The sequence below is a fragment of the Patiria miniata genome, unplaced genomic scaffold (genome assembly GCF_015706575.1).
Source record: "Patiria miniata isolate m_02_andy unplaced genomic scaffold, ASM1570657v1 HiC_scaffold_17, whole genome shotgun sequence".
NCBI classification, from domain to species: Eukaryota; Metazoa; Echinodermata; class Asteroidea; order Valvatida; family Asterinidae; genus Patiria; species Patiria miniata.
Window position 1 is genome coordinate 14852077 of NW_024037055.1, and position 23079 is coordinate 14875155.

General features: G+C 41.5%; 1 protein-coding gene across 1 annotated transcript in view; it reads right to left on the reverse strand.

The window, feature by feature from the left end:
• Positions 1 to 23079, reverse strand: part of LOC119723937 — a 153580-nt gene that overhangs the window by 81766 nt on the left and 48735 nt on the right. Inside the window, 20 exon segments of the mRNA XM_038194850.1 lie at positions 2225 to 2279; positions 2733 to 2982; positions 4055 to 4310; positions 5959 to 6013; positions 6729 to 6975; positions 8818 to 9070; positions 9416 to 9476; positions 11232 to 11478; positions 12413 to 12668; positions 14361 to 14415; positions 14870 to 15116; positions 15340 to 15601; positions 16780 to 16840; positions 17150 to 17241; positions 17787 to 17993; positions 19247 to 19459; positions 19918 to 20067; positions 20315 to 20515; positions 21274 to 21504; positions 22734 to 22875. Of these exon segments, the coding sequence (XP_038050778.1) occupies positions 2225 to 2279; positions 2733 to 2982; positions 4055 to 4310; positions 5959 to 6013; positions 6729 to 6975; positions 8818 to 9070; positions 9416 to 9476; positions 11232 to 11478; positions 12413 to 12668; positions 14361 to 14415; positions 14870 to 15116; positions 15340 to 15601; positions 16780 to 16840; positions 17150 to 17241; positions 17787 to 17993; positions 19247 to 19459; positions 19918 to 20067; positions 20315 to 20515; positions 21274 to 21504; positions 22734 to 22875 (3541 nt within the window).

Here is a 23079-nt window from a genome sequence, read left to right on the forward strand (position 1 = left end):
GTGAAGTCAACGGCTGGATAGGCTGGGGAGGAAGAGAATCAATGACACATATTGACAGTGACAATGCAGGACTATGGAATTGGTGACAGTGCAAGAGAGGAAGTCGGGGAGCTGAGTGGCATCAACAGCTTCACAGGCTAGGAAGAGGACCAAGGACACGTATTAAAAGTGACAATGCAGGGCTTGGAATTGGTGACAGTGCAAGAGAGGAAGTCAAGGAGCTGGGTGACATCAATGGCTGGACAGGCTGGGGAGCAAGAGAATCAAGGACACATATTGACAGTGACAATGCAGGGCTTGGAATTGGTGACAGTGCAAGAGAGGAAGTCAGGGAGCTGGGTGACGTCAACGGCTGGACAGGCTGGGGAGGAAGAGAATCAATGACACATATTGACAGTGACAATGCAGGACTATGGAATTGGTGACAGTGCAAGAGAGGAAGTCAGGGAGCTGAGTGGCATCAACAGCTTCACAGGCTCGGAAGAGGACAAGGACACGTATTAAAAGTGACAATGCAGGGCTTGGAATTGGTGACAGTGCAAGAGAGGAAGTCAAGGAGCTGGGTGACGTCAATGGCTGGACAGGCTGGGGAGGAAGAGAATCAAGGACACATATTGACAGTGACAATGCAGGACTATGGAATTGGTGACAGTGCAAGAGAGGAAGTCAGGGAGCTGAGTGGCATCAACAGCTTCACAGGCTCGGAAGAGGACAAGGACACGTATTAAAAGTGACAATGCAGGGCTTGGAATTGGTGACTGTGCAAGAGAGGAAGTCAAGGAGCTGGGTGACGTCAACGGCTGGACAGGCTGGGGAGCAAGAGAATCAAGGACACATATTGACAGTGACAATGCAGGGCTTGGAATTGGTGACAGTGCAAGAGAGGAAGTCAAGGAGCTGGGTGACATCAATGGCTGGACAGGCTGGGGAGCAAGAGAATCAAGGACACATATTGACAGTGACAATGCAGGGCTTGGAATTGGTGACAGTGCAAGAGAGGAAGTCAGGGAGCTGGGTGACGTCAACGGCTGGACAGGCTGGGGAGGAAGAGAATCAATGACACATATTGACAGTGACAATGCAGGACTATGGAATTGGTGACAGTGCAAGAGAGGAAGTCAGGGAGCTGAGTGGCATCAACAGCTTCACAGGCTCGGAAGAGGACAAGGACACGTATTAAAAGTGACAATGCAGGGCTTGGAATTGGTGACAGTGCAAGAGAGGAAGTCAAGGAGCTGGGTGACGTCAATGGCTGGACAGGCTGGGGAGGAAGAGAATCAAAGACACATATTGACAGTGACAATGTAAGGCTTTGAATTGGTAACAGTGCAAGAGAGGAAGTTGGGGAGCTGAGTGACGTCAACGGCTGGACGGGCTGGGGAGGAAGAGAATCAAGGACACATATTGAAAGTGACAATGCAGGACTATGGAATTGGTGACAGTGCAAGAGAGGCAGTCCGGGAGATGAGTGGCGTCAACAGCTGGACAGGCTAGGAAGAGGACCAAGGACACGTATTAAAAGTGACAATGAAGGGCTTGGAATTGGTGACAGTGTAAGAGAGGAAGTTGGGGAGCTGAGTGATGTCAACGGCTGGACAGGCTGGGGAGGAAGAGAATCAAAGACACATATTGAAAGTGACAATGCAGCGCTTGCAATTGGTGACAGTGCAAGAGAGGAAGTCAGGGAGATGGGTGAAGTCAACGGCTGGACAGGCTGGGGAGCAAGAGAATCAATGACACATATTGACAGTGACAATGCAGGGCTTGGAATTGGTGACAGTGCAAGAGAGGAAGTCAAGGAGCTGGGTGACGTCAACGGCTGGACAGGCTGGGGAGGAAGAGAATCAAGGACACATATTGACAGTGACAATGCAGGGCTTAGAATTGGTGACAGTGCAAGAGTGGAAGTCGGGGAGATGAGTGGCGTCAACAGCTGGACAGGCTAGGAAGAGGACCAAGGACACATATTAAAAGTGACAATGAAGGGCTTGGAATTGGCGACAGTGTAAGAGAGAAAGTTGGGCAGCTGAGTGACGTCAACGGCTGGACAGGCTGGGGAGGAAGAGAATCAAGGACACATATTGACAGTGACAACGTGAGGCTTGGTATTTGTAGCAGTGCAAGAGAGGACATCGGGACGGCTTGGTAACAACAGGCAGGACAACTGTAGGAAGAAGAGAAGTCATGAAAATAGTGACAATACAGAAAAGATAAAATAACTTACTACTTCGGAATTCCCCTGGTGTTCCCCGGTCACACTGACTGGTGCTGAGATATTCCTGTTAAAAAGTAATTAATAACCAAATTGTACAATTTAAAGGTTGACAATCTTCTGTCTTGTAACAAATGTTTCTACATTTTGTGGGATAAATTTACAAATTCATTTTTTATTCAAAAGCCTATCTCCAAGGAGTTAACTTTCCAGATGTTTGAAAGATGTTTTAAGTTGGATCTAACTTGCGTAAATGGGTATGGCATAATTTCTGGAAATGAGAGAATTTCTCGAAGAGACGATAATTTTTCAAAAAAACACAAACATCTTTTTTTGGCTTTGTCAACCAAAAATGCAACTCTCACAAAAGAAGTTGAACTGCAAGCGTTTAAAGATTACTTGATTAACTCTGCAAGATTTAACAATGTTATTTTCCAAGATTAGCCTGTGATTGCCTCTTCCAAGAGAAAAAATAGATCAATTACAAAACCAATTACTGAGTCTATTTGAATTCACTCACACTCAGACCAAATTTCTCCAGCACCAGATCAATGGCCGAGTTTCCGATGCGACCGCCGAGATCTCTTATGAATCCCTCCACTGTGCCATCACCAGGCAAGGTGAATGACGTGGCATTAATGTTGCACAGGGGTATAGGGACCCAGACATGGTCTAGTACTGGGGTCATGGTGCAGGTGTCGTCAATGCACAACATCAGGTTCAGCGTCACAGAGAAGACTTTCCTCTCTGTTAGCTTGTCAATGGAATAGCTGTCGACAAAGAACAAGATTTCGAAAGTATGAAAAGATGATTACATTTCTTGAATCAAGTGAAAATTCACATATCGCCGGAATCAAACTGTTGTGGAATCATATTAAAATCATTAAAAAATCATCAGGCAAAAGGGCATACAATAACTCGTCTGTCAACGGATAACTGTTTAAAGAACAGGATGTTGTATGTCTGCCTATGGAATATTGGTACCTTTTAATAATAACCAAGATCAATAAATATTATGAATCAAGTGAAAGATAGTGTCAGCGTTAAATCAAACTGTCTTTGAAGATAATTAATATCATAAAGGTATCTTCAAGTGAGAAGAACATATCATAAAAATGACAGAATGACCACCACCAGTAGCAATGGAATAAATGTCAATAAAGATACACAATGCATCTAGGAAATCACAAAAAATGAGACAAATCCATGCTTTACATGCACATAATTGTTATAAGAAATTAAAGAGGTTGTGGAATGCTGAAAGTCGTTTTGTTTTTTATACTTTTTTATTTTAGAGTAAACCCATATATATCATAATGACAAACTCCCATTCTTTTGTAATGTGCGTTTATATGTTTATAAAACTGAAATTCATCGAGTAATTTGTTGGTCGACGAGCACATAATTGAAATCAACAGTCGTCGGGTTCTTCGTAAAATGAGAAAAATCGTGACGTAAAAAAAAGGACTCGTTTATACTACGCTGCATCGGGAGTCCTGTTTATTACATCACAGTTTACTACGTTTTGTTTGCTGCCCCGAACGACGACTTTTACACAAATTGCACGTTCGGGTCGAAACAGGCCCTGAAAAACAGCTCTCAAAAGTACCTTTTGTATTCATTTCATGACAGAAACAATAGTGGTTTTTATTTCATCAAACCTTAGTCTACATATACCCGAAAAATGACGGAAATGTCTTTCGAGCATTCCACAACCTCTTTAAAGTATCTGTGAATTATATTAAAATCATTAAAAAACTTTCAATTTAAGAGGATACTGGTATATAACAAAAAAGCACTGATCATGTCAGACCTACGCATTATAGAAATGAATTATGTCACCTTAATGCAATGGCATCTCCGAGTTCCGTTGTCTCCACCTTCCCCCACTCATAGCTGAAGAGGGTGATGTTCAGTTCCCAGTTCTCAAAGGCCACGTACAGCTGGAAGTTGCAAGGGTCGACTTGGATCCTTGCGCTCAGCATGAGTTCAGTGATGACAAAGTCAAGGTGGATGCAGCATTGGATGCCAAGGCAGCGATCGTCAATGGTGCATTGGACAACATTCTCCAGGAAGGGGAGGGAGATCATGGGGCAATCTTATTGAAAGAAGGAGAAAAAACCCATGAACGATGAAATTTTAGGATCACAAGAAGAGGACAACAGTGCTTTTTTCAACCTTTTTAAGCAGGCATGCAACTGAGAATTTCGAAAACAAGAGGAAATTCCAAACCACACAAGACTTTGTACTGTATTTTTCAATTTGTAATGGCATTCATGAGAAGTAAAAAACGAGGAAATCAGCGGATCCGAGGAAAAGTTGCATGCCTGTTTTAAGACATGTAGGATCATTACCAAAGTGGAGATAGACTGGTATCACATGTGACCTACTGTGGCAAAATGAGGAATGTCCCCCAAAACCATGTTTTGAGTAATCAACGCCTGAAGTTGGATACACTGGAAAAATCATGTCAAAATCAATATTGTTTTTTTTGTCTCATTTTTGAGTAGCCAAGGTATCCAAGATTCACACTATGCATTTTAGTTGGGAAAAAATTATCCCCAAATGTTGGAAACTGAAAAATGTTTTCCACTGCCGTTGGCGGCACAATGCGTATTTCTTTTTTCAAAGCCGTTTTTCTCGAAATGAGGTTGCTGAAGTTCGGCGGGACACTGTTGAAGTTTCTGTGGCATATCTTTGGAATAGATTGATCTACATAAATAAATTTGGTATCATTGAAAAGCCAATGATTTGCGCTTGAACATGATGTATGTAACTTGAAAAGTCAAAGGTGGGGTTATTCCTCATTATGATATAACAGGTCACAAATACTCTGAAATTATTCCACTTCACATGGTATCTTTGGGTCTTAAAGAAAACAAACATTAAAAGTGGATTCAAAATAGCTTCCTACTGGCATTTGTTGTTAAAGTGCACTAACACTAGAATCCAAATACGAGATCCACTGATGTATATATTTTTTTTTCTATTTTCTCGAAATGTACTGTACTTACTGAGCTAATACTTCAACAGGGCCCAATTGCATAGCACTGCTTAACAGTAAGCAGAAAAGTTGTGCTTACTATAGCAGAAAATCATGCTGCTGCTTAAGCACTATTTCATGCTAACGGTTGCGCGCGCACGGATATTTCTATTGTTACGTCACTGATTTAAGCAAAGTTTTCTTCTGGGGTTAAGTGTGCTTTTGCTGTGATTAGTGCTTAACAGTCCCTATGAAATAGATGGAGCCTCGGTAAGCACAAAGTCGGCTATTAATTAAGCAGCGCTATGAAATTGGGCCCAGGTTAGTTTTTATGCACCCTGCTTAAGCATGCTAAGACTTTGAGCACTGTTGTTGCTTCAAATGAAAAAAATGCACATTGAATTCTTTGTTCCTTCATGACAAGGATACCCAGCGGTTTTTCAGTTAAGCCTTTTTAATTGCAATACCTCATACACACACTTAAATTAATGAGACTGTCAAATTGAAATCAAGTCAAACATGAATGGGGAAAGACTGCTTTGAGTGTGAGCGAATAAAAGATGGGTTTGTTTGATGTTAAAATGGGATTTAAAATACACGTTATGGGACACAGATCTGGAAAATGTTGTGGTATGCCTTGTTCACAACCAGATGCTAAGGGACATAAAGAGTTAAATGTTCACTCAAAAGTAATATATCATTAGTATTGTTATCAAACTTATGACACTTTGTAAGAAGAGAGCCAGAAAAGTGGAATACTTACGATTACTTGTAGCAAGTGCCGGTGGTAACTCACAGGTCTCCCCAGTGATAACATTCTACACAAAAAAAGGAAATCATGCTTCATTATTTCAGGAGGCAGGATTCATCCATGTCAGTGAGTGGGGGGATTAGGGATGACCAAAATCCTAAACCTGCCCGGCCGTTGGGGTGGGGGGGGGGGGGGCTGGACACTGCAAGACACAAGGGGGAGCTGTTCATGAGACAAATGTGCATCTTATGCAAACTGGAGAGCTTACGCTTAACCTTACATCGAAACAGTGCATTTAAAGCTTTTCTACTGTTTTTTTTTTATTTTGAATTTTGAATTTTGCCGAATAACACTTAGAAACTGCATTAACAGCAAAAGGAAGGTAAGTGGCAAAGTAAAGTTAAGTCAAATGTTTGAATTGGCTGTTATGTTTTCGATAATTACTTTGTAAATACATGTTTACAAACAAAGTCCTGCAACCTGATTTAATGGCCCTAGCCAAACTTAAGAATTCAATGCAACCAAAAAATCCACTTCTAAAAAACAAACGGTGCAAGGGGTTTGGTTAATTTCAGCAATTATGACTGCAAAAAGCAATCTGTCGTGGCCTATAAACGGCAGTGCAAACATGTTTTGAGAACGATGGCCTTATTAAAGAAGGCTAGAAGCCACTCAGAGAGAAATGCTAAAGAAAACAGGGTTTTACTTTGACTTTTCAATTCAAAACAACTTGGCCAAGTTGCTAATGGTTCACAAGATTACACAATCTAGAGATCTTATACCTCAAGATTGAACTTTTGCAGGACCAGCTGGATGGCCGCCTGTCCCACATTGTCTCCCAGCTCCGTCAGGAAACCTTTGACGGAGCCATCCCCAGGCAAGGCCAGGGAGAAGTTGGCATTACACAGAGGTATTGGGATTCTCTGGTCAGCCATGATGGGGAAGTCTGTAGTGATGCCATCGATGAGGAGAGAGAAGGCCAGATCCACTTCGTACTCCTTGGTGGCGTCGAGCTTGTCGATGGAAAACCTGGATAAATCCAAAGGAAGAATTGAACTCATCCACAGTTTAAAATGTAAACTGGCTTTTGTGAACATTTTGACAACATGCAAACTCTGCTGCTTTGTAGTTGAGACACTTGAGTCAAGCCCGAGTCTGATTCTGGAGTCAAATGGGTCAAGTCTGAGTCCGAGTCTCGAGTCATTTGGTTCAATAGAGAGTCCGAGTCACAAGTTATTTGGTTCCACATTGAGTCCGAGACCAAGTCCTAGTCACATTTGTATAATGGATGAGCATGGACATGGACACACATACATGTAAGCAACATGTAAGTGATGCGAAATTGGGGGAACGTTTGGAACACCACCTAGATAGTGGTGCTGCATGGATCGTGTGCTTAACGTTCTTAAAACCTTGCCTTAACATTACTTTCAGACAAAAATAGTACAGCAGATAATTGATGAGATTGTGCCTTTGATACAAGCATGTATTCAGCATACAGTCAGAGTATATATGACATGAGAAAGATATTTGGCTATAGGGCCATCGCAGATTTGTCCTTTGAAAAAAAAATAGGTAGAATAACAGCCATTTTGAAAATTTAGAAAATTGCTTGATATTTTACCTATATTTTTTTTCTGTGGACAAATCTGCGATGGCCCTATAGCCAAATATATTTCTTAAGGCATACTCTTACTATGTGCCAAATGCCATGGTTGTATCATCAAAGGCACAATTCCCCCAAAATATCTTCCCCATCAGCCCCCCTTAAAAAAAAAATGGAATTATCTCAATATTAGGTTTTGCCCTTCACCAACGTACACACAGTGTATACTCCGTGTGTTACCTCCCGAGTGAAAGGTGGACAAAAAATCACTCGGGTGATTATGTGTTGGAAACATGTTTTGGTAAAAAAATATGTGACTCAAGAGTCACAAGGCATAATAGTGTCAAGTCTGACTCATGATGGTCGAGTCTGAGTCCGACTCTGACGCTTTTGCCAATGTGAATCGAGTCGACGCTCCAATAGTGGCATGTACTGCGCGATGGTGTCCAAAACTGTCCAATTTCAATAGCTCCACCAATAGTCAGATAGTGTCCAGCCCTCCCCACCCCCACCCCACTTTATGATTGAGCAGTGGCCAAAACATCAAAATGTAACTTTTACCGAATGTAACTTGCACCAATATTTTTGGCACCATGTTCTAATAGTGCTAACCAAAAGCTGTTAAAATGTTGTTCCACTGTAGTAAAATGCCTTGGCTCAAAAACACTGGTGCTACTTCATTCTGTCAGATATGACTGTTTTTAAAGGGAAGATACAACATTTGCAAACATCAAAAAACGAAATGATCAAATTATCACGAAATATCTCACTGGATTGTTAGGGAATGACAGCCTAAAGCATCCTTTAAAGTTGCGGCTCCTGGTGTGCTGTTATTTTCAAGAAAAATGGTATTTTTCCAACGCTGGTCGGCCGACCAGCGTTGGAGAAAAATGGCTTTTTTCAAAAAGTGCTCCAAACTTTTCATATTTAGTTCGTCTGTGTTTTCTTTGCAATTGATTACACACCTGTGAAAACTACAAGCCTGCTAGACTGATTCTCATGATCTTACAATTCCCCCAAGTCTATAAATTGCTCCGGTTCATCTTAAGTGGCGTCAGGGAACCAGACTACAAGAATATGATTGGTTTTCTTGGTTTTTCCACCATCTACGAACCCAAAACGTGAAACAAGTCAGTGTAACAATATTTGCTATAACATGCTTATCTCACAAATCCATTTATTTCTGAAAATTGCAGCAAAAGCAAATGTTGTACATTCCCTTTAAAGTCGTTATTACTTTATTTTTATTACTGTCACACACTCACTGGACATCAAGAGCATCTCCAATCATGAAACTTTCCATCGCTCCCCACTCGTAAGAAAACAACGAGACGTTGAAGAACCACAACTCAAGCCCGACAGACAGTGTATAGTCACAGGGGTCGATGATAAACCAGGCCTTGGAGCTGATCTGAGTCACCTTCAAGTCTAGATTCAGACAGCAGTGGAGACTTGTGCAACGGCTGCCGATACGGCAAGACAACTGGGGAGGGGTGGGTGGAAACTGCACGGGACAACCTGGAATGGAATTATGTCAAATGACAGGAATAACAACTTGTTGTAAACATGGATTGATCAAAGCGTTGGGTTAAGTTTTTAAAAGTATGATATGAAAACACAATTTTGAGGTGAAATGGTGAAAAAGTTGCTACTTCATCTCAGTTAAAAAATGAGATTTATAAAATGATAGGTTTATACACAACCAAAATAGACACATTTCCTTTAATGTGTTTGAATTCATTGTTCTTGGCAGCCTACAACTTTAATTACCGGTACTATAAAAAATGAAACACTTTAACACCAATAAACATAATTGTGTGTTAACGCAGCATTTATCTAAACATTTGGAAATGAATGACTTACTGTCATTATTACCAGCTGGCAGTGCTGGAGGCAAATTGCAGGGACTCCTGGATATGAAATTCTGACAAAGAAAGCATGGATATGAAATTCTGACAAAGAAAGCAATGCAAAATAGATTAAGTACTGATATACACTCAACCAAAAAAGAGCTCCCCCCTAATACTTTTATTGTCTAACTCAAAAACTACTGCTCACATCTTGCTCAACGTACGTACGACTGATCAGTACAGAAATTCCTTACTAACCAGCCGTTCTCTTTGTTTGGCCGGAAACAGTGATAATGTGTACACAATTATGCAAGTTATGGCAAATGGTACCGAAAAAAAGTTTTGTATACGTGCAAGGTGAGTGTGAACCACAACTTGCACGTACACAAAAGTGCAACTGTTTTCGTATCATTTGTCATAAATTTCATTAATTCGTACACATTATCACTGTTTGGGGCCAAATAAAGAGTATGGCTGGATGGCTTAGGAATTTCTGTACTGATAAGTCGTTATTTGAGCGAGAGATGCTCAGTAGTTTTTGAGTTAGACAAAAAAATATTAGAAGGGGGGACTTTCTTTTTTGGTTGAGTTTATATACAAATCTTGTCTGCTTAATTAGTTGAGGCATTTACAGGGGAGGATCTAGCTTTCAGAAAATAGGGGGGTTGGTATGAAGGTGGAGGAGGGGTTGAGTGAACATGTGGCACGCCTTGCTAGGGCGTCCTGGGGTCCCCCCAGAAATTTTTGGAAGTCTACGATGTTTTCTCCTGCATTCTAAGGCAATTTGAGAATACATTTAGGAACTTTAGCATTCCATTTATTATTTTTGGCGCCATTTTAATTTTTTGATAACATTTGACAGCGGCTGACTGGTGATGGTTGGGGAGGGGGGGTTCAATGTTTATATCAATACCATGGCAACATGGGGCCTCTGGACAATGGAATAACAGAACAGGGTATTAAATGGAATTACATTTATTGAACTGAAAACTTGCAGTGTTTCTGGGTAGTCACAAAGAAAGGCCTGTATCCTTTTTATGCATGGCTGAATATCAGTGAAACTTTTACTGACTGTGGTCAATACCCAGACCGAATTTTGTCTGAAGAGAAAAAATTGGTAACCTTTCACGTTTTTGTGGGAGACAAGGACATATTCAAAGGGACATATTTTTTACTCACCCTGTATATTAATGTTATAAAGACGTTACACAAGTTTTGCTTCCAGAAGCAAATCAGAATGGTTGAGAGTGATGTTTTAAAGCTATAGTCATTTGCAGCCATCCGAAAAAGTAACTGGCGTATTATTGTTGAAAAACATACTTGGTTGAAAGATAGTAAGTGGACTAAACTCCCTGTGAAATTATTCTATCTGGCAAGCTATCATTTTGAAGTAATCAACGAAAAAAGGCCTTTCCAACGGTGCGTCTTAAGACGCACCATAGGAAATTTAAATTAGTAGTTCGTTTTGTTATTCGGCGCAGCGCGCGCAAGCATTGGCACGACGCACAGGCGCGCGCAGTTGCTATAATTCGTCGGATCAGTGCGCGATGCTGCGTATAGCTGCAATTCAAACCAATTCAAAGCATGATTCAGCAAGTTTTGATTTGAAATTGAGATCCTAGAATGCTGTTTTTCTCGGAATATACAGCTGAAGCTGAGCTGAAACTTCATTGGGTTAGTTGTTACTTTTTTTGCTTCAAACGAACAAAATGCACAAATTACAAATGATGGACTATATCTTTAAAGCAAAAACGCTAAAAACAAAATTGAAACTGAAAAAAATTGTCATTTTGACATGCCCGTCCTTTCGTGAAACGGTGACAATTTACCTTGAGGTTGAGAAATTCCAGCACCAGGTCTATAGCCGTATCAGTGACCTGCCCCGCCAAGTTATCTAGGTAGCCGGAGATAGTGCCATCCCCAGGCAGGGAGAAGGTGGCATTGGGGTTGCAGAACGGTATGGGGACATGAGCTGCCTGCAGCAGGTGGATGGGTCGACAGGTGCCGTCTATGCACAGCATTACTGACAGGTCAATCAGGAACTCCTTCTGCTCACTGAGCTTGTCTACGTTGTATCTGTGCAGAAATGTACATTTGAAACAAAAATCAGGGATACTGTGTGTGACAAATGTTCAAGGAGATGTAGGGCTCTGCCAGAACACCGCTGGACCATCGACAGAGCCCCTTGTTGACTGTGAAGTTTGTAGGAACCCCGTTGTTGCAGCTCCGGAAACGTGCCGCAGAAATAGTTCCTACAAATAGATTTTCTCAAGTCGGTTTCTTTGTTCAGTCGTGGCGGGAAGGGTTGGCCGGATGCACAAGTGCCAGGTTTGGGCGGGTACTTGTGATACATTGTATAAATGTTGTTGTCTTTTGACAGCTGTCAGGGGCAGACAAAAGACTGAGTTCAGTGAGTAAGCATCGAGAGAGGTTGCTGCTGCTGAAGATTCATAAATCAGTCTCTTTCATATTGTACGATATTGAGAGCGTTGTTTCCTGTTTACGTTTGGCCGAGCAACCAAGGACCCGGTATTGACGTACGTTCTCACACTATGGTACTTGGTTGGTTCATCTCCTAAGGACTTCCACAAAGGAGTATAACTAGGAGGCCAGAAACACCGGGGCAAACCCCTTCTCTTAGCGATAAGTGTTACTGGGTCCTTTTACGTGCATTAGGCCTTATACAACACACGGGACCTCCGGCTTAACGTCCCATCCGAAGGACGAAGCAATAATGGTTAAGTGCCTTGCTTAAGGGCACAAGTGTCCGGGCCCGGGCTTGAACCCATGCCACTGTTACCTCTGAAACACCAGAGCATGAGTCCGATGCTCTTAACCGCTCGGCCATGACACTCCAATAATGCCTATGATCAATGCAAACATTGCCAATGAAATCCGATTAGGTGATTGCTTAAGTCAAATGCACCCTAGCATGCAGCAGCCAAGAGTCTTGTAACTCTTTAATGTGCTTTTGCACGAGTATCCAAAAATTGAACAGAGAAATACTCACTCAATGCGCACAGAGTCACTGATATCCAGCACTTTATCTACTCCCCAGTCGTATTCAAAGAGCGTCAGATTCTTGGACCAGGACCCCAGCCCGACAGACAGCTGGAATTCACAGGGATCTAGGATGGTGAAAGCGGTGGTGGACAGCTGAGTGAAGACCAGGTCAAGGGAGGCACAGCATGTCAGGCCCAGGCAGCGGTCATCCACTGTGCAGGTCAGGAAGTTGTTTGGAGGTGGCACTCTCAGGATTGGACATTCTAGGAGGAACAGGTGGCTGTATATTAACAAATCTAGTGTGGTAAACTTTACACAAATCTAGATAATAAATCAATGGAGGGAAGGGGCTAATCATCTTTGCTTGCAGCAGAAGCTGCATAAGCCAGTTCGGTATTCCAACTACCATTACTGGACCGAGCCCAGTCTAATGTGGCTTTCGCCAACCCCAGATTCCCAGTTTCATCTTCATGAGCACTCCACTGAGATAATGGCTTCTCAATCAGTTAACGACCATAAATATGTTCGCACATATGGCGGCAGTGCATGGTTTGTCCTTGATCATACCATGGAGCCTTTTTTATAGCTCCTTGATCATACAGTCAGGCTCTCCCCAATGTATGTGTGTCGTTGTCCAGAGCCACCTGCCTCCCATCAGAATTTGAGTGACGAGTGACAAACCAGTTAAATGCTGGAGAGCTACCTACATCTAAGAAAGCCACATTAGACTGGGCTCGGTCCAGTAATGAGCGCATGTGCACATCAAGATTTGACAATTTTTTTTCAGAATAAATGTTCATCGTATGCTTGCAAAAGCATAGTGGCGTACCAGCAAAATTGAGGAGATTGTCGTGTTTTGAAGTAACATTTTGCCAAAAAGTTTGGACAGCTAAGTGTTTATGGTTGCCTTGTGTGTGCAAACTTTTGTGCGAACGAAATTTCCTTCTCTTTTTGATTGCACGAAAAATTACACAGAATGCAGATTCGGTTACCACGTCCCCAGTAACTTTGTCTGCATTTAATTATTTGCCGCGTTTAACCCGAAATATTGTTGAATGCAACAGGTTTGTATTGTTCAATACTGTTCAACCTTGTAAATACTAATGAGGAGTACAAAAGACCTGCCATACACATAAACATAAATTTGATTACAAAAGGGTGGGGGAAAATGACAGCTGTATGATACAAACAAATAGTGGTGCCATTAAACTTTCAAGTTCTACAAAAATCTAACACTGAAGGAGTTCAGCTTTGGATGAGCACTGAAGTGAGTTGAATTATCTTTACAAAACACTCATTGCTATTATTTTTTCAATGTAGATTACAATGCAAATTAGTTGGAAAAAACTTTACAATGTGATTGCATCCATCTTCTACAGTTTGTTTTTCAGTGTTTCAAGTTGAGATTTGAACGTTTGCATGGTGGAAAGATACTAAGACAAGATAAGTTTGCGGTAGCACCATGTGAATAAATCTCTTATGTGAGTATGTGTGGTTCTGAAAAGAACCAGAGGGACTCAACGTTTCGAACAGTATGCTCTGCCCGTCATCAGGAGAATGAGGGATTCCAACAATGATGCGATGTTATAAGGGTGGGTGCGGTGAGGCGTGAGAAGGATTCAAACTGGTGAAGCTCGAAACCAGTGAAGCTGAGAATGATGCAAATTGACTGAGGGATGCTGGATGATCACTGCAGCGTGTCAGTACACAGTGAGGGGGCAAAGGGGAAGGAGCTCAGGGTATAGGTGACCCATAGGCGAGAACTGAACCTAAGTTGTCCTAGGGTATAGGAGACCCATCGGACTTGGACTTGAGGATGGGGCGCCAGATGTCGCAGGGTTTCAAGTGTTGGTGACATTACGTGAAGAAAGCTGGTAGAATAATCTTCAACTAAAGGAGGCATACACAACTCAATGCTTTGTACTTGAAAGAGCTGGAGAGAACATTACACTTACTATTTTCACTTGGGGCAAGTAACTCCATATCGCACTGCTGGTTACTAACGTATTGCTGAAAGAAATAATAAAAACATATAGAGAATTTTAACAAATTTCTCTCAAACCCAAAAGGCCTAGGCCTGTTTGTTTGTGGTCAGTGCTCTGGCTAGCTTGGTATTGATATAAATCCATCCACACATTGTTTTACAATTTACGCTCCAGTGCACTCTCCAGAGTACAGAAACATACGAGGTTTCGGCAAGAAATACTGCACAAATACTGTTGAAATGACTCTTGTGGATCAGCATTTGTGGCGTTTGGCTGTATATCAGCAGTTGGCTGGAAAGTTTTGCCTTTTGAGAAAATCAAAATTTTCGGCAAAAATAATCCAGGGGCGAAGGGGTTAAAAACAGCGGTTTCAAACCACCCACGTGACAGGCTCTTGACCAAGAGGAAAAGGTATTCACAGGTATTTATGAATTTAAGTTTAAACGAAACAAAACGGGGAACTTCTGTATTAAACTTACATCAATTCCAAGTCTTCGGAGACCAGCCTGGATGGCCAACTCCCCGACGTTCCCGGCGAGATCCTTGGCAAGACCTGCAAAGCTGCCGTCCCCTGGCAGCTCAAAGGAAGCATTGAGATTACAGAATGGGATAGGGACCAAGGAATCCTGAAGGACTGGTGTGGTTGTACAGTCACTGTCGATGCAGATGGAGATGTCCAGAGAGATCTGGAAGGATTCCTGGGCATCTAGCTTGTCGATTGTCAGACTGAAATTGCAAGGGAAAAAAGGAATTTTCTTGATATTGTACAATTGCATATAAATAAAATCCTTAATTTTAAAGATGTACTAAGAATTGACTGGAGCGGGGTTTGAAACTGCAACCTCCTGATTGCCTTTCCAGTGCTCTACTAAACAAGCAATCCAGCCCTATGTTGGTTTGCATTACATTAAGATGAAAGCAATGATTTAATGGAACATGCCAGAAATACCTCAAAGTGATTGGATCTCCAACGCTGATTTCTTCCAGCTGGCCCCACTGATAGGAGAAGATCTGCAGATTCAGACTCCAGCTGCCAAGACTGACCGACAGCTGATAGTTACAAGGATCAAAGATGAAGGAGACCTGGGTGCTGATGGGACTGATGCCCGGGATGGGAAGCTCCAGACAGCAATCGAACCCTAGACACTTCTCCGGGAGGGTGCAGATCAGGTTTTGGGGCAGGCGGGGAAGTCTGACATCTCTTGGGCAAACTGGAGAGAGGAAAGAAAATATGTTTTTTTGTCACGGAAACAATTTATACAAAGAAATTAATGTGCGAGTTGAGTGTTCATCTACAAGTAAACTTGAATCCTTGATCTTGATTTGTCGATCCCCGGCAACAACAGTTTGGTATGGGCCTTATTCACGAGTCGGCCATATTGAATTGAAAGTGAGGTAAAATCTTAATTTTTAGAACTTGCGAAGAGAAATGAAAGCAAGTTAATTCCTAATTAATTCCAGTCTGCTTCAATGAACAATTTTAAAATTGTCATTAAAAATTCCCTAATGTTTAAAGCCAGATTAAAAAAAAAAGACAGTACAATAAGACTGCATTGTGTCTGCATAAATAGTCTGGCGCCATCCTTTGAACAGCTTTAAAAAAAAAAGACAGTACAATAAGACTGCATTGTGTCTGCATAAATAGTCTGGCGCCATCCTTTGAACAGTTAACACTTAGTGACATACGTTCAGGAAACTCGACGAAAATGGCCAACTGATGAATAAGGCACATTAGAAAGGTTTCGCATCCAAACGGATACGTGTGTACACATACGTTTGGCTATCCATTTAATAACTGCATAGACCGTTCAGTTGTTCCGCATTGTGTAGGCATACGCATACATAAGCTTAGTTATCGGAACCAAGGCAGTAATCCAAAATCGCAGTCTCCAAATAAAAGCCTGCACATATACATTCACTGATTCATCCCCTTTCAAACAAATCATACATCAGAAAATTATCAGAAAATAGGGTGAAAATCCATATTTTATAATGTGTTTCATACTGATGCGTAGCGAACGGTATATCCGTGCCGTTTACACGCGTAGCAGATAGTGAGTTGCGTATGACGCCACAAGACCACACAAAACTGATGACCTATTTGCCGTTCGCTTGCGAAACCTCTCTTTTATGTCACATTGCAGGGTCCATGTTGCACTGCACGTATCCCACTGTTACAAGATGCACGTTTCCTTGCTGCCCGTTGAATATGGGACACAGATGCACAACCTTATTCCGTGTTCCACTCGTACTCATGGAATAACTAATGTTAGGTCAAGCTGCTAATGTTTTCAAGCCTAAGACACATCCTTGCCCAAATCCTCTGAGCCAAATCCTCGTCCCCTTTAAGCAAAGCCAAAATCAAACTCAAGTGTGGAAAATTACTTACGTCGCTGCCAACCATTCTGCGTGACTTGCGGACGGACACACGGTTCACGACTGATGTATTTCTAAGAGGTAATCCAAGGAATAAATAAATCAATCAATCAAGCAAGCAAAAATACATCAACCGACAACAAGTCTCATTTGGAGAACTAGACATTATATTATTTTCAAATAAAGGGTGAGTAAAACAAAAGCAGAACCCAAACCCCAAAAATTCTATTTCATATTTAAAAAATATGTAGCACCAAAAATAATAATGACTGGAAAGCCAATGAAGATAAATTTGGATCGAACCGAGTCAAATTCAAATTTCACATTGTGTAGTGCAGAGACTATGATACCTGTGAATACAGGACTTATTAGCAGAGACTTACCGACAGCCCTAGATGCTCCAGAATTGCGTCTATAGCCGATTCAGCAGCGTTCTGGCCGACCATCTGCAAGAACCCCTTGACACTTCCGTCCCCTGAATAATAAAACACAGGGTTTAGAGATATCCCCTGAAGTAAGGGTACACATATTCAAGACGATTGTTGAATCAGAATTTACTTATGGTATAAACCTACAAACCTACCTTTGACAAACAGTAAATGGTGCTTTGTGACTTAAGGTTTAAGGCTTTGCATAGTATCGATATAGCTTCTCTAATCGTAATACAATATGTATTACGGTTTTTAGCAAAGTGTCAAGTGATGTTTAGCAGACCCCTCTCAATTTTCCATGGCCGATTTTGCCATGGCCGGTGATTTCCCCCTTCACTTCTGGTGAGTGCTTTGCCACCCTCTAGAAAAAATCCTGGCGACGCCCATGCACGTGCCTGCACGTCAGACATTAATCACAGCTGCGAGTGGTCAAACATTACTCATCATCCATCACATCTTGGGGGCACCACCACTGACTTCGCGACGATTTTTCTCCATCTCTGCCGGTCCTCTGTCAGTCGCCGGGAGCTTCCAGTCAATTGTGAGTGGGTATTATTTATAAAAGGAATCCGAGCGGCGAAACACTTACCAGGAAGTGAGAATGTGGCGTTCTCGTTGCAGAGTGGTATTGGCACTCTGGTCTTCTTGAGGATGTCAATGGAGGGCGAGTCGCAGTCTGAGTCTGGCAGGCACAGGGACAGTGCTAGGTCCAATACAAACACCTTGTCCTCAGTCAGCTTGTCAATGGTGTAGATCAGGGTCAAGGCTTTGCCAATCTTCAACTCTTCCTGGGTTCCTGGGTCCATTGAAAAAAAAAAGGAATCTCGTTTTAGTTGATATGCTGTGAATAAAAGAATACCTGTCTAAGTACTGTACTTGGGGAATATGTCTGATGAAATCACACATCTAACCATCATAGGCTTTAGGCTAATCCGGCGGCGGCCATTTTCTGCAGTGGCGCAAGGCTCGGGTGAGTCGCGCTCAGGTAGGGCGCACGCGCTTCGGGGTCCTTCGAACCAATAGGAAAAGCAAAATGCGGGCATGCCGCGTCTTTAAGAACGCATGCAGTATGCGCGTTAGCGTAACAACACCACCGAAGTAAAAGCTTCTAATTCTGGTCGCTGGATTCCACTATACATATTTGAGAAATCTTTAAATGTAATTACAAGAAAATGGTAGACCGTTTTCAGAAGTAGTAAAGTTATAATGTAAAAAGAAGCGGGCAAGTTTACTTACAAATTGAAAGACATGCTAAAAAGGATAGGAAGGTCTGATATATTGTCAGTAACTTCAGGAGACCAAGTACTAACCTGTTCATCCTCCACCTGTGTGGCCTGGGTTAAAATCCAAAGCAGAATGACATGTCGATTGGGTTTTTAGTGCATTTTCTCTGAAATATTGTACCATGATTTTAGCCTCGAGCTTGGAACATTTCTTCATTTTCATCTCCTTTAACAATTTTGCAGGTTTTCAAGATACGTTAGAAGAATTAAACATCACCTTTTTACACAATGTGTATCACTGACAAGTTTTAAATAATGAATAATGAAAGGTTTGTGGAAACACCATGTGCGAATAATTTCTCAACTAAGAGAATGGTTCTGAAAAGAACCAGAGGTATAAACTCGACGTTCCGGTCAGTATGCTCTGACCGTCGAATTTTTAAAATGGTCAACAGTACGATAAAAAGTGCAGATGAACATAATGTCCATGAAGGAAAATGTTAAAGATAAGACAAGTCCTCACTATATTTGATGCGATCAAGCTACATGAGTCGTTTGTCGGGAATTTTCATTTGGAGATACATGTTCAGGCCAAAATAGGGCCACTTTATTAAATCATATAATCACATATCTTGGTGTTCCGACTTTCATAATTTTTTTAACTAAAGATGGTATCAGTATGCAGTTTTCACAGCAGTAATGCTTAGATGTGCTCTTTTCAAATCTGTAATTAAACATTTTTGACCGGGGTCGACAAACGACTCATTTAGCTTGATCGCATCACATATTTCCATCAATGCAAATTTATCATATGTTATGTACTCACCCCAGTGGTAGTCAAATATGGTGAACGTCAAGGACCACGTTCCCACTCCAAAGGACAGCGTGAACTCACACGGGTCTAATATCAGCCACATGTTGACAGACAAGACAGTGATTTTCAGGTCCAGTTCGGTGCAGCATCGAACGCCGAGGCAGCGGTTAAACAGCTGGCAGGTCACTGCGCTGGGCAGGGAGGGTAGTCTCACATCAGTGCATACTGGGTTAAAAAAAAATTATGCAATGAATCATAGGATACAAATTCGAATGTTATACCTTGAAAGTAGATAATTGTCACCTTGGTTGTTTTTTAGCCTCTTTAGTTCCAAAACTTCATTGAATTATTCTTCACTTTACTCTTGCCCCACTTTAGCTGCCATTTTTCTTGTTTACAAACAGTACATATACCCTACATGCAACTGTACTGCACTCTTCGCTCAGTTGACTGTTTGACAACTGTGAGTTTCTATGCTCTTGAATTAGTGGGAACCAGCAAAATGCCCGTCGATACCATAAAATGCATGGATCACTATACAATATCCAAAACGATATTGTATTGTCATCTGGGTACTTTTTACGAAAGTGTACCATTTGCTGATTATTTTTACAACTTGGAAGCCTGATATAAATAATATCTTACATCAACACCTTTTAGAAATCTCCACAGTCAAACCTTACCTTCTTCATCTGGTCCTATCAGAGCCGTCGTGTCACATGCTCCGTCAGTAACCTTATCCCTGAGCCCAATGTACTCCAGCAAGATGTTGATCGCCTGCTGTCCAGCGTTACGGCCAACTTGGGTCACAAAATCTTTCAGAGTGTCTCCACCTGGGAACCAAAAAAAAGAGTTACGGTGGCCATGTGGTAAGATGCCTGCACTAGTAAGTAGGAGGTTGTGGGTTCGAGTCCCACCCAGGTAGTTTGTGATTTTTTTTCTCACAATCACTTGGGGCGACAATGGGTATACAATGTTTATGTTAAAAAAATACGTCAAGGAAAGGCAAAACCAAATGTTCAATTTGCAAAAATCATTATGAGAAATTTGAGCATTGCTATTTAAGCGTTTTCTAATTACTTGGTAAGGAGAACGAGAAGTTGGAATTGCAGAATGGAATGGGAACCCTGTAGTCCTGTATGACGTCCACATCAAAGATGCAATCATCGGCGCCCTGGCAGATAGATGCCCCAAAGTCTATCTCAAACACCTTCTCCTCATCAAGTTTGTTGATGGAGAACTTCAGGGTGATGGGACCGATGGTCTGCTGCTCTGGCTGGCCTAAGTATTTAGAAACGGTAATCTAGTTAAAGTCATAAGCGATCATTTGCTTTTCCTGCATTTTTTGTCTTTTCAAATAATAGCACCACTCAAGATCCAAAGAAGGATGCTCACGTGTTGAAGTTTCAGCTCAGTAGATATTACACTTTTTGAGAAAACATTGAAAAACCATGCACACCTTTTTGATCATGATACACGATTTTGTCAATAGTACAATCAGTCATATCAATTGAGTAATTACTTAGACATCACCTTCATTTATTGATTTCTTCTAAATGACAGCAAATCAGACTGAATTATTTCTAACATTCAATTTCATCCTAGGCTTAATTTCACAGGCTTTAAACACAACCAGTTTAGTCATTTACAATTTAATTTCAAACTTTGGTCACCTCTTCATTGATTTCTGAATTACAAGGTGTGGCGTAGACGAGACGAAATCGAATACTCCAATACGAAAACGTGTGCTCATTGTTTGAATTTGCTTGAACTGAATTTGAAATTGTCTGACAAAAGACAAAATTAAACACTGGAAGTGCTTTAAATTGATGTTGATGGCGAATTCGAATATTAGAAACGGCGAATTCGCATGATGACCGTTTTAAAATAGCCGGGAAAACCTATACTAGTATGATCTTTACTCAAAATAAGCTTATTGATAATAATTTGCTAGGTCACTTTTTGGATACATGCAAATTCAACGATCATATGTGCCATGATCGCTAATTTTTTTAAAATACCATAAAATCTTGACTCACCCCATTCGTAGCTCAGCAGCAACTTCTTGTACTGCAAGTGCTGAAAGGCGACGTAGAAAGTGAAATCACAGGCATCTACTTCTACCAAGGCCTTGAACGAGCGGCGGAATTTCAGGTTCTCTATATTAAGTTCCAGACAGCAGTCGAGACGGAGGCAGTTCTCACTCAGGGAGCAGTAGGCCACTTTGGCCACCTTCGGGGGAAACGCCGGCAGGGTGAAGAACATACAAGCTGTGGCCAAGAAATAAAGGTTATGTGTGTGCATTTACATTAAAAAGAAATAAATTAAACAACTCAATTTGCGTGGCTAATCATCCATACAACATTTGCATTGGGAATATACAACATTTGCAATCTTCAAAAAAACAAAACTACCAAATTATCACGCAATACCTTACTGGACTGTCAGTGAATGACAGTCTAAAGCGTCCTGTAAAATCATGAAGGCACCTGGTGTGCTTTCATTTGCAAGAAAAGTGGTAATTTTGTATCAATATTCAACACCGGTCGGCCGACCAACGTTGGAAAAAAACTGGCTTTCTGCAAATACTGCTCCCAATTTATCATATTTAGTTAGTCCACATTTTCTTTGCAATCGAGTACACACCTATGAACGGGTACAAGCCAGCTAGACTGATTCCCTGACCTTACAATTCCACGACGTCTATATATTGCTTCATTCCATTTTAAGTGCGGTCAGGGAATCAAACTACTAGAACATGATTTTTAATAGCAGAAGCTGAATTGTGAAGGACGCAGCTACAACGTGGTCGAGCTGAATGCATGTAAAGGCGCCTTAGGCAGCCACCGTAAGACCCATGTCTTAACACAGAGCACAGCCAGATCGAAAGTTCTGATTTTTGCAGAGGAAGGAAAACCAGAGACTCTGAAGACAAACCTTTGTGGCACAGGAGAGAATCAACAAACAACTCTACTCATATGTGACCCAAGCCGGGAATCGAACCCGGGCCACAGTGGTGAGAGGCGAGCGATTTACGCACTGTGCCACCTATGTACCTTTAAACAATGGATTGCCATTGGAGGAGCAAGTTTTCCTTGCAGCATATCTCTTCAAGATTTGCAGAGGATTCACAGGACATTTAATACCGCATTCAATACAGAAAGTACATTTCGTTGTGTCCGTGCAACAAGGTCCTATCTCCTTAAATGGTGTGTGATGTCATGTACGTGAAACGCGAGTTTTCAATGTCAAAAGGTCGTATCTCGCTTAAAATAACAAGAATGTACACGTACACAAAGTCAATGGACATTGCGATATGCAAGATACGACCTTGTTGCACGGAGCGTATTCACGCGAGATATGACTTCGTTGCAGAATCGAGTTATGACCTTGTTGCACTGATGTGACGATCTTATGCTAGCAAATGCTTGCAACAATGCATGCTGCGTGGGGATGTGTCAATGAATTTGGCAAAGACTGTTGAGACTTGTCCACTTACTTCTATCATCGTGAGATAGCCTGGCTTCCATCTCCGTCCTAGTTCCTGTGATGTTCAGCTGTCTCTCCTCCAATGTGGTAATCAGCTGGGTTTTACTCAAACTCGTTGGTGTTGGACAGGGATCCTTACTGCTTAGTAGTTCCTGAAAAGAATATGCAAAGTCAACAGTGACCTCTTCATATTATCCTCTGTAGAACTGAACTTTTATAAGCTCCTTCATTTACCGATCTTAAAATATCAGTGTTGTTTATATTTGGTTATTATAGATGATTAACGAGAACATTCTGTGAAGCACTCAAATACAAAAGCACTCAAGTATGTACATATTACTACCACAAATACAGGG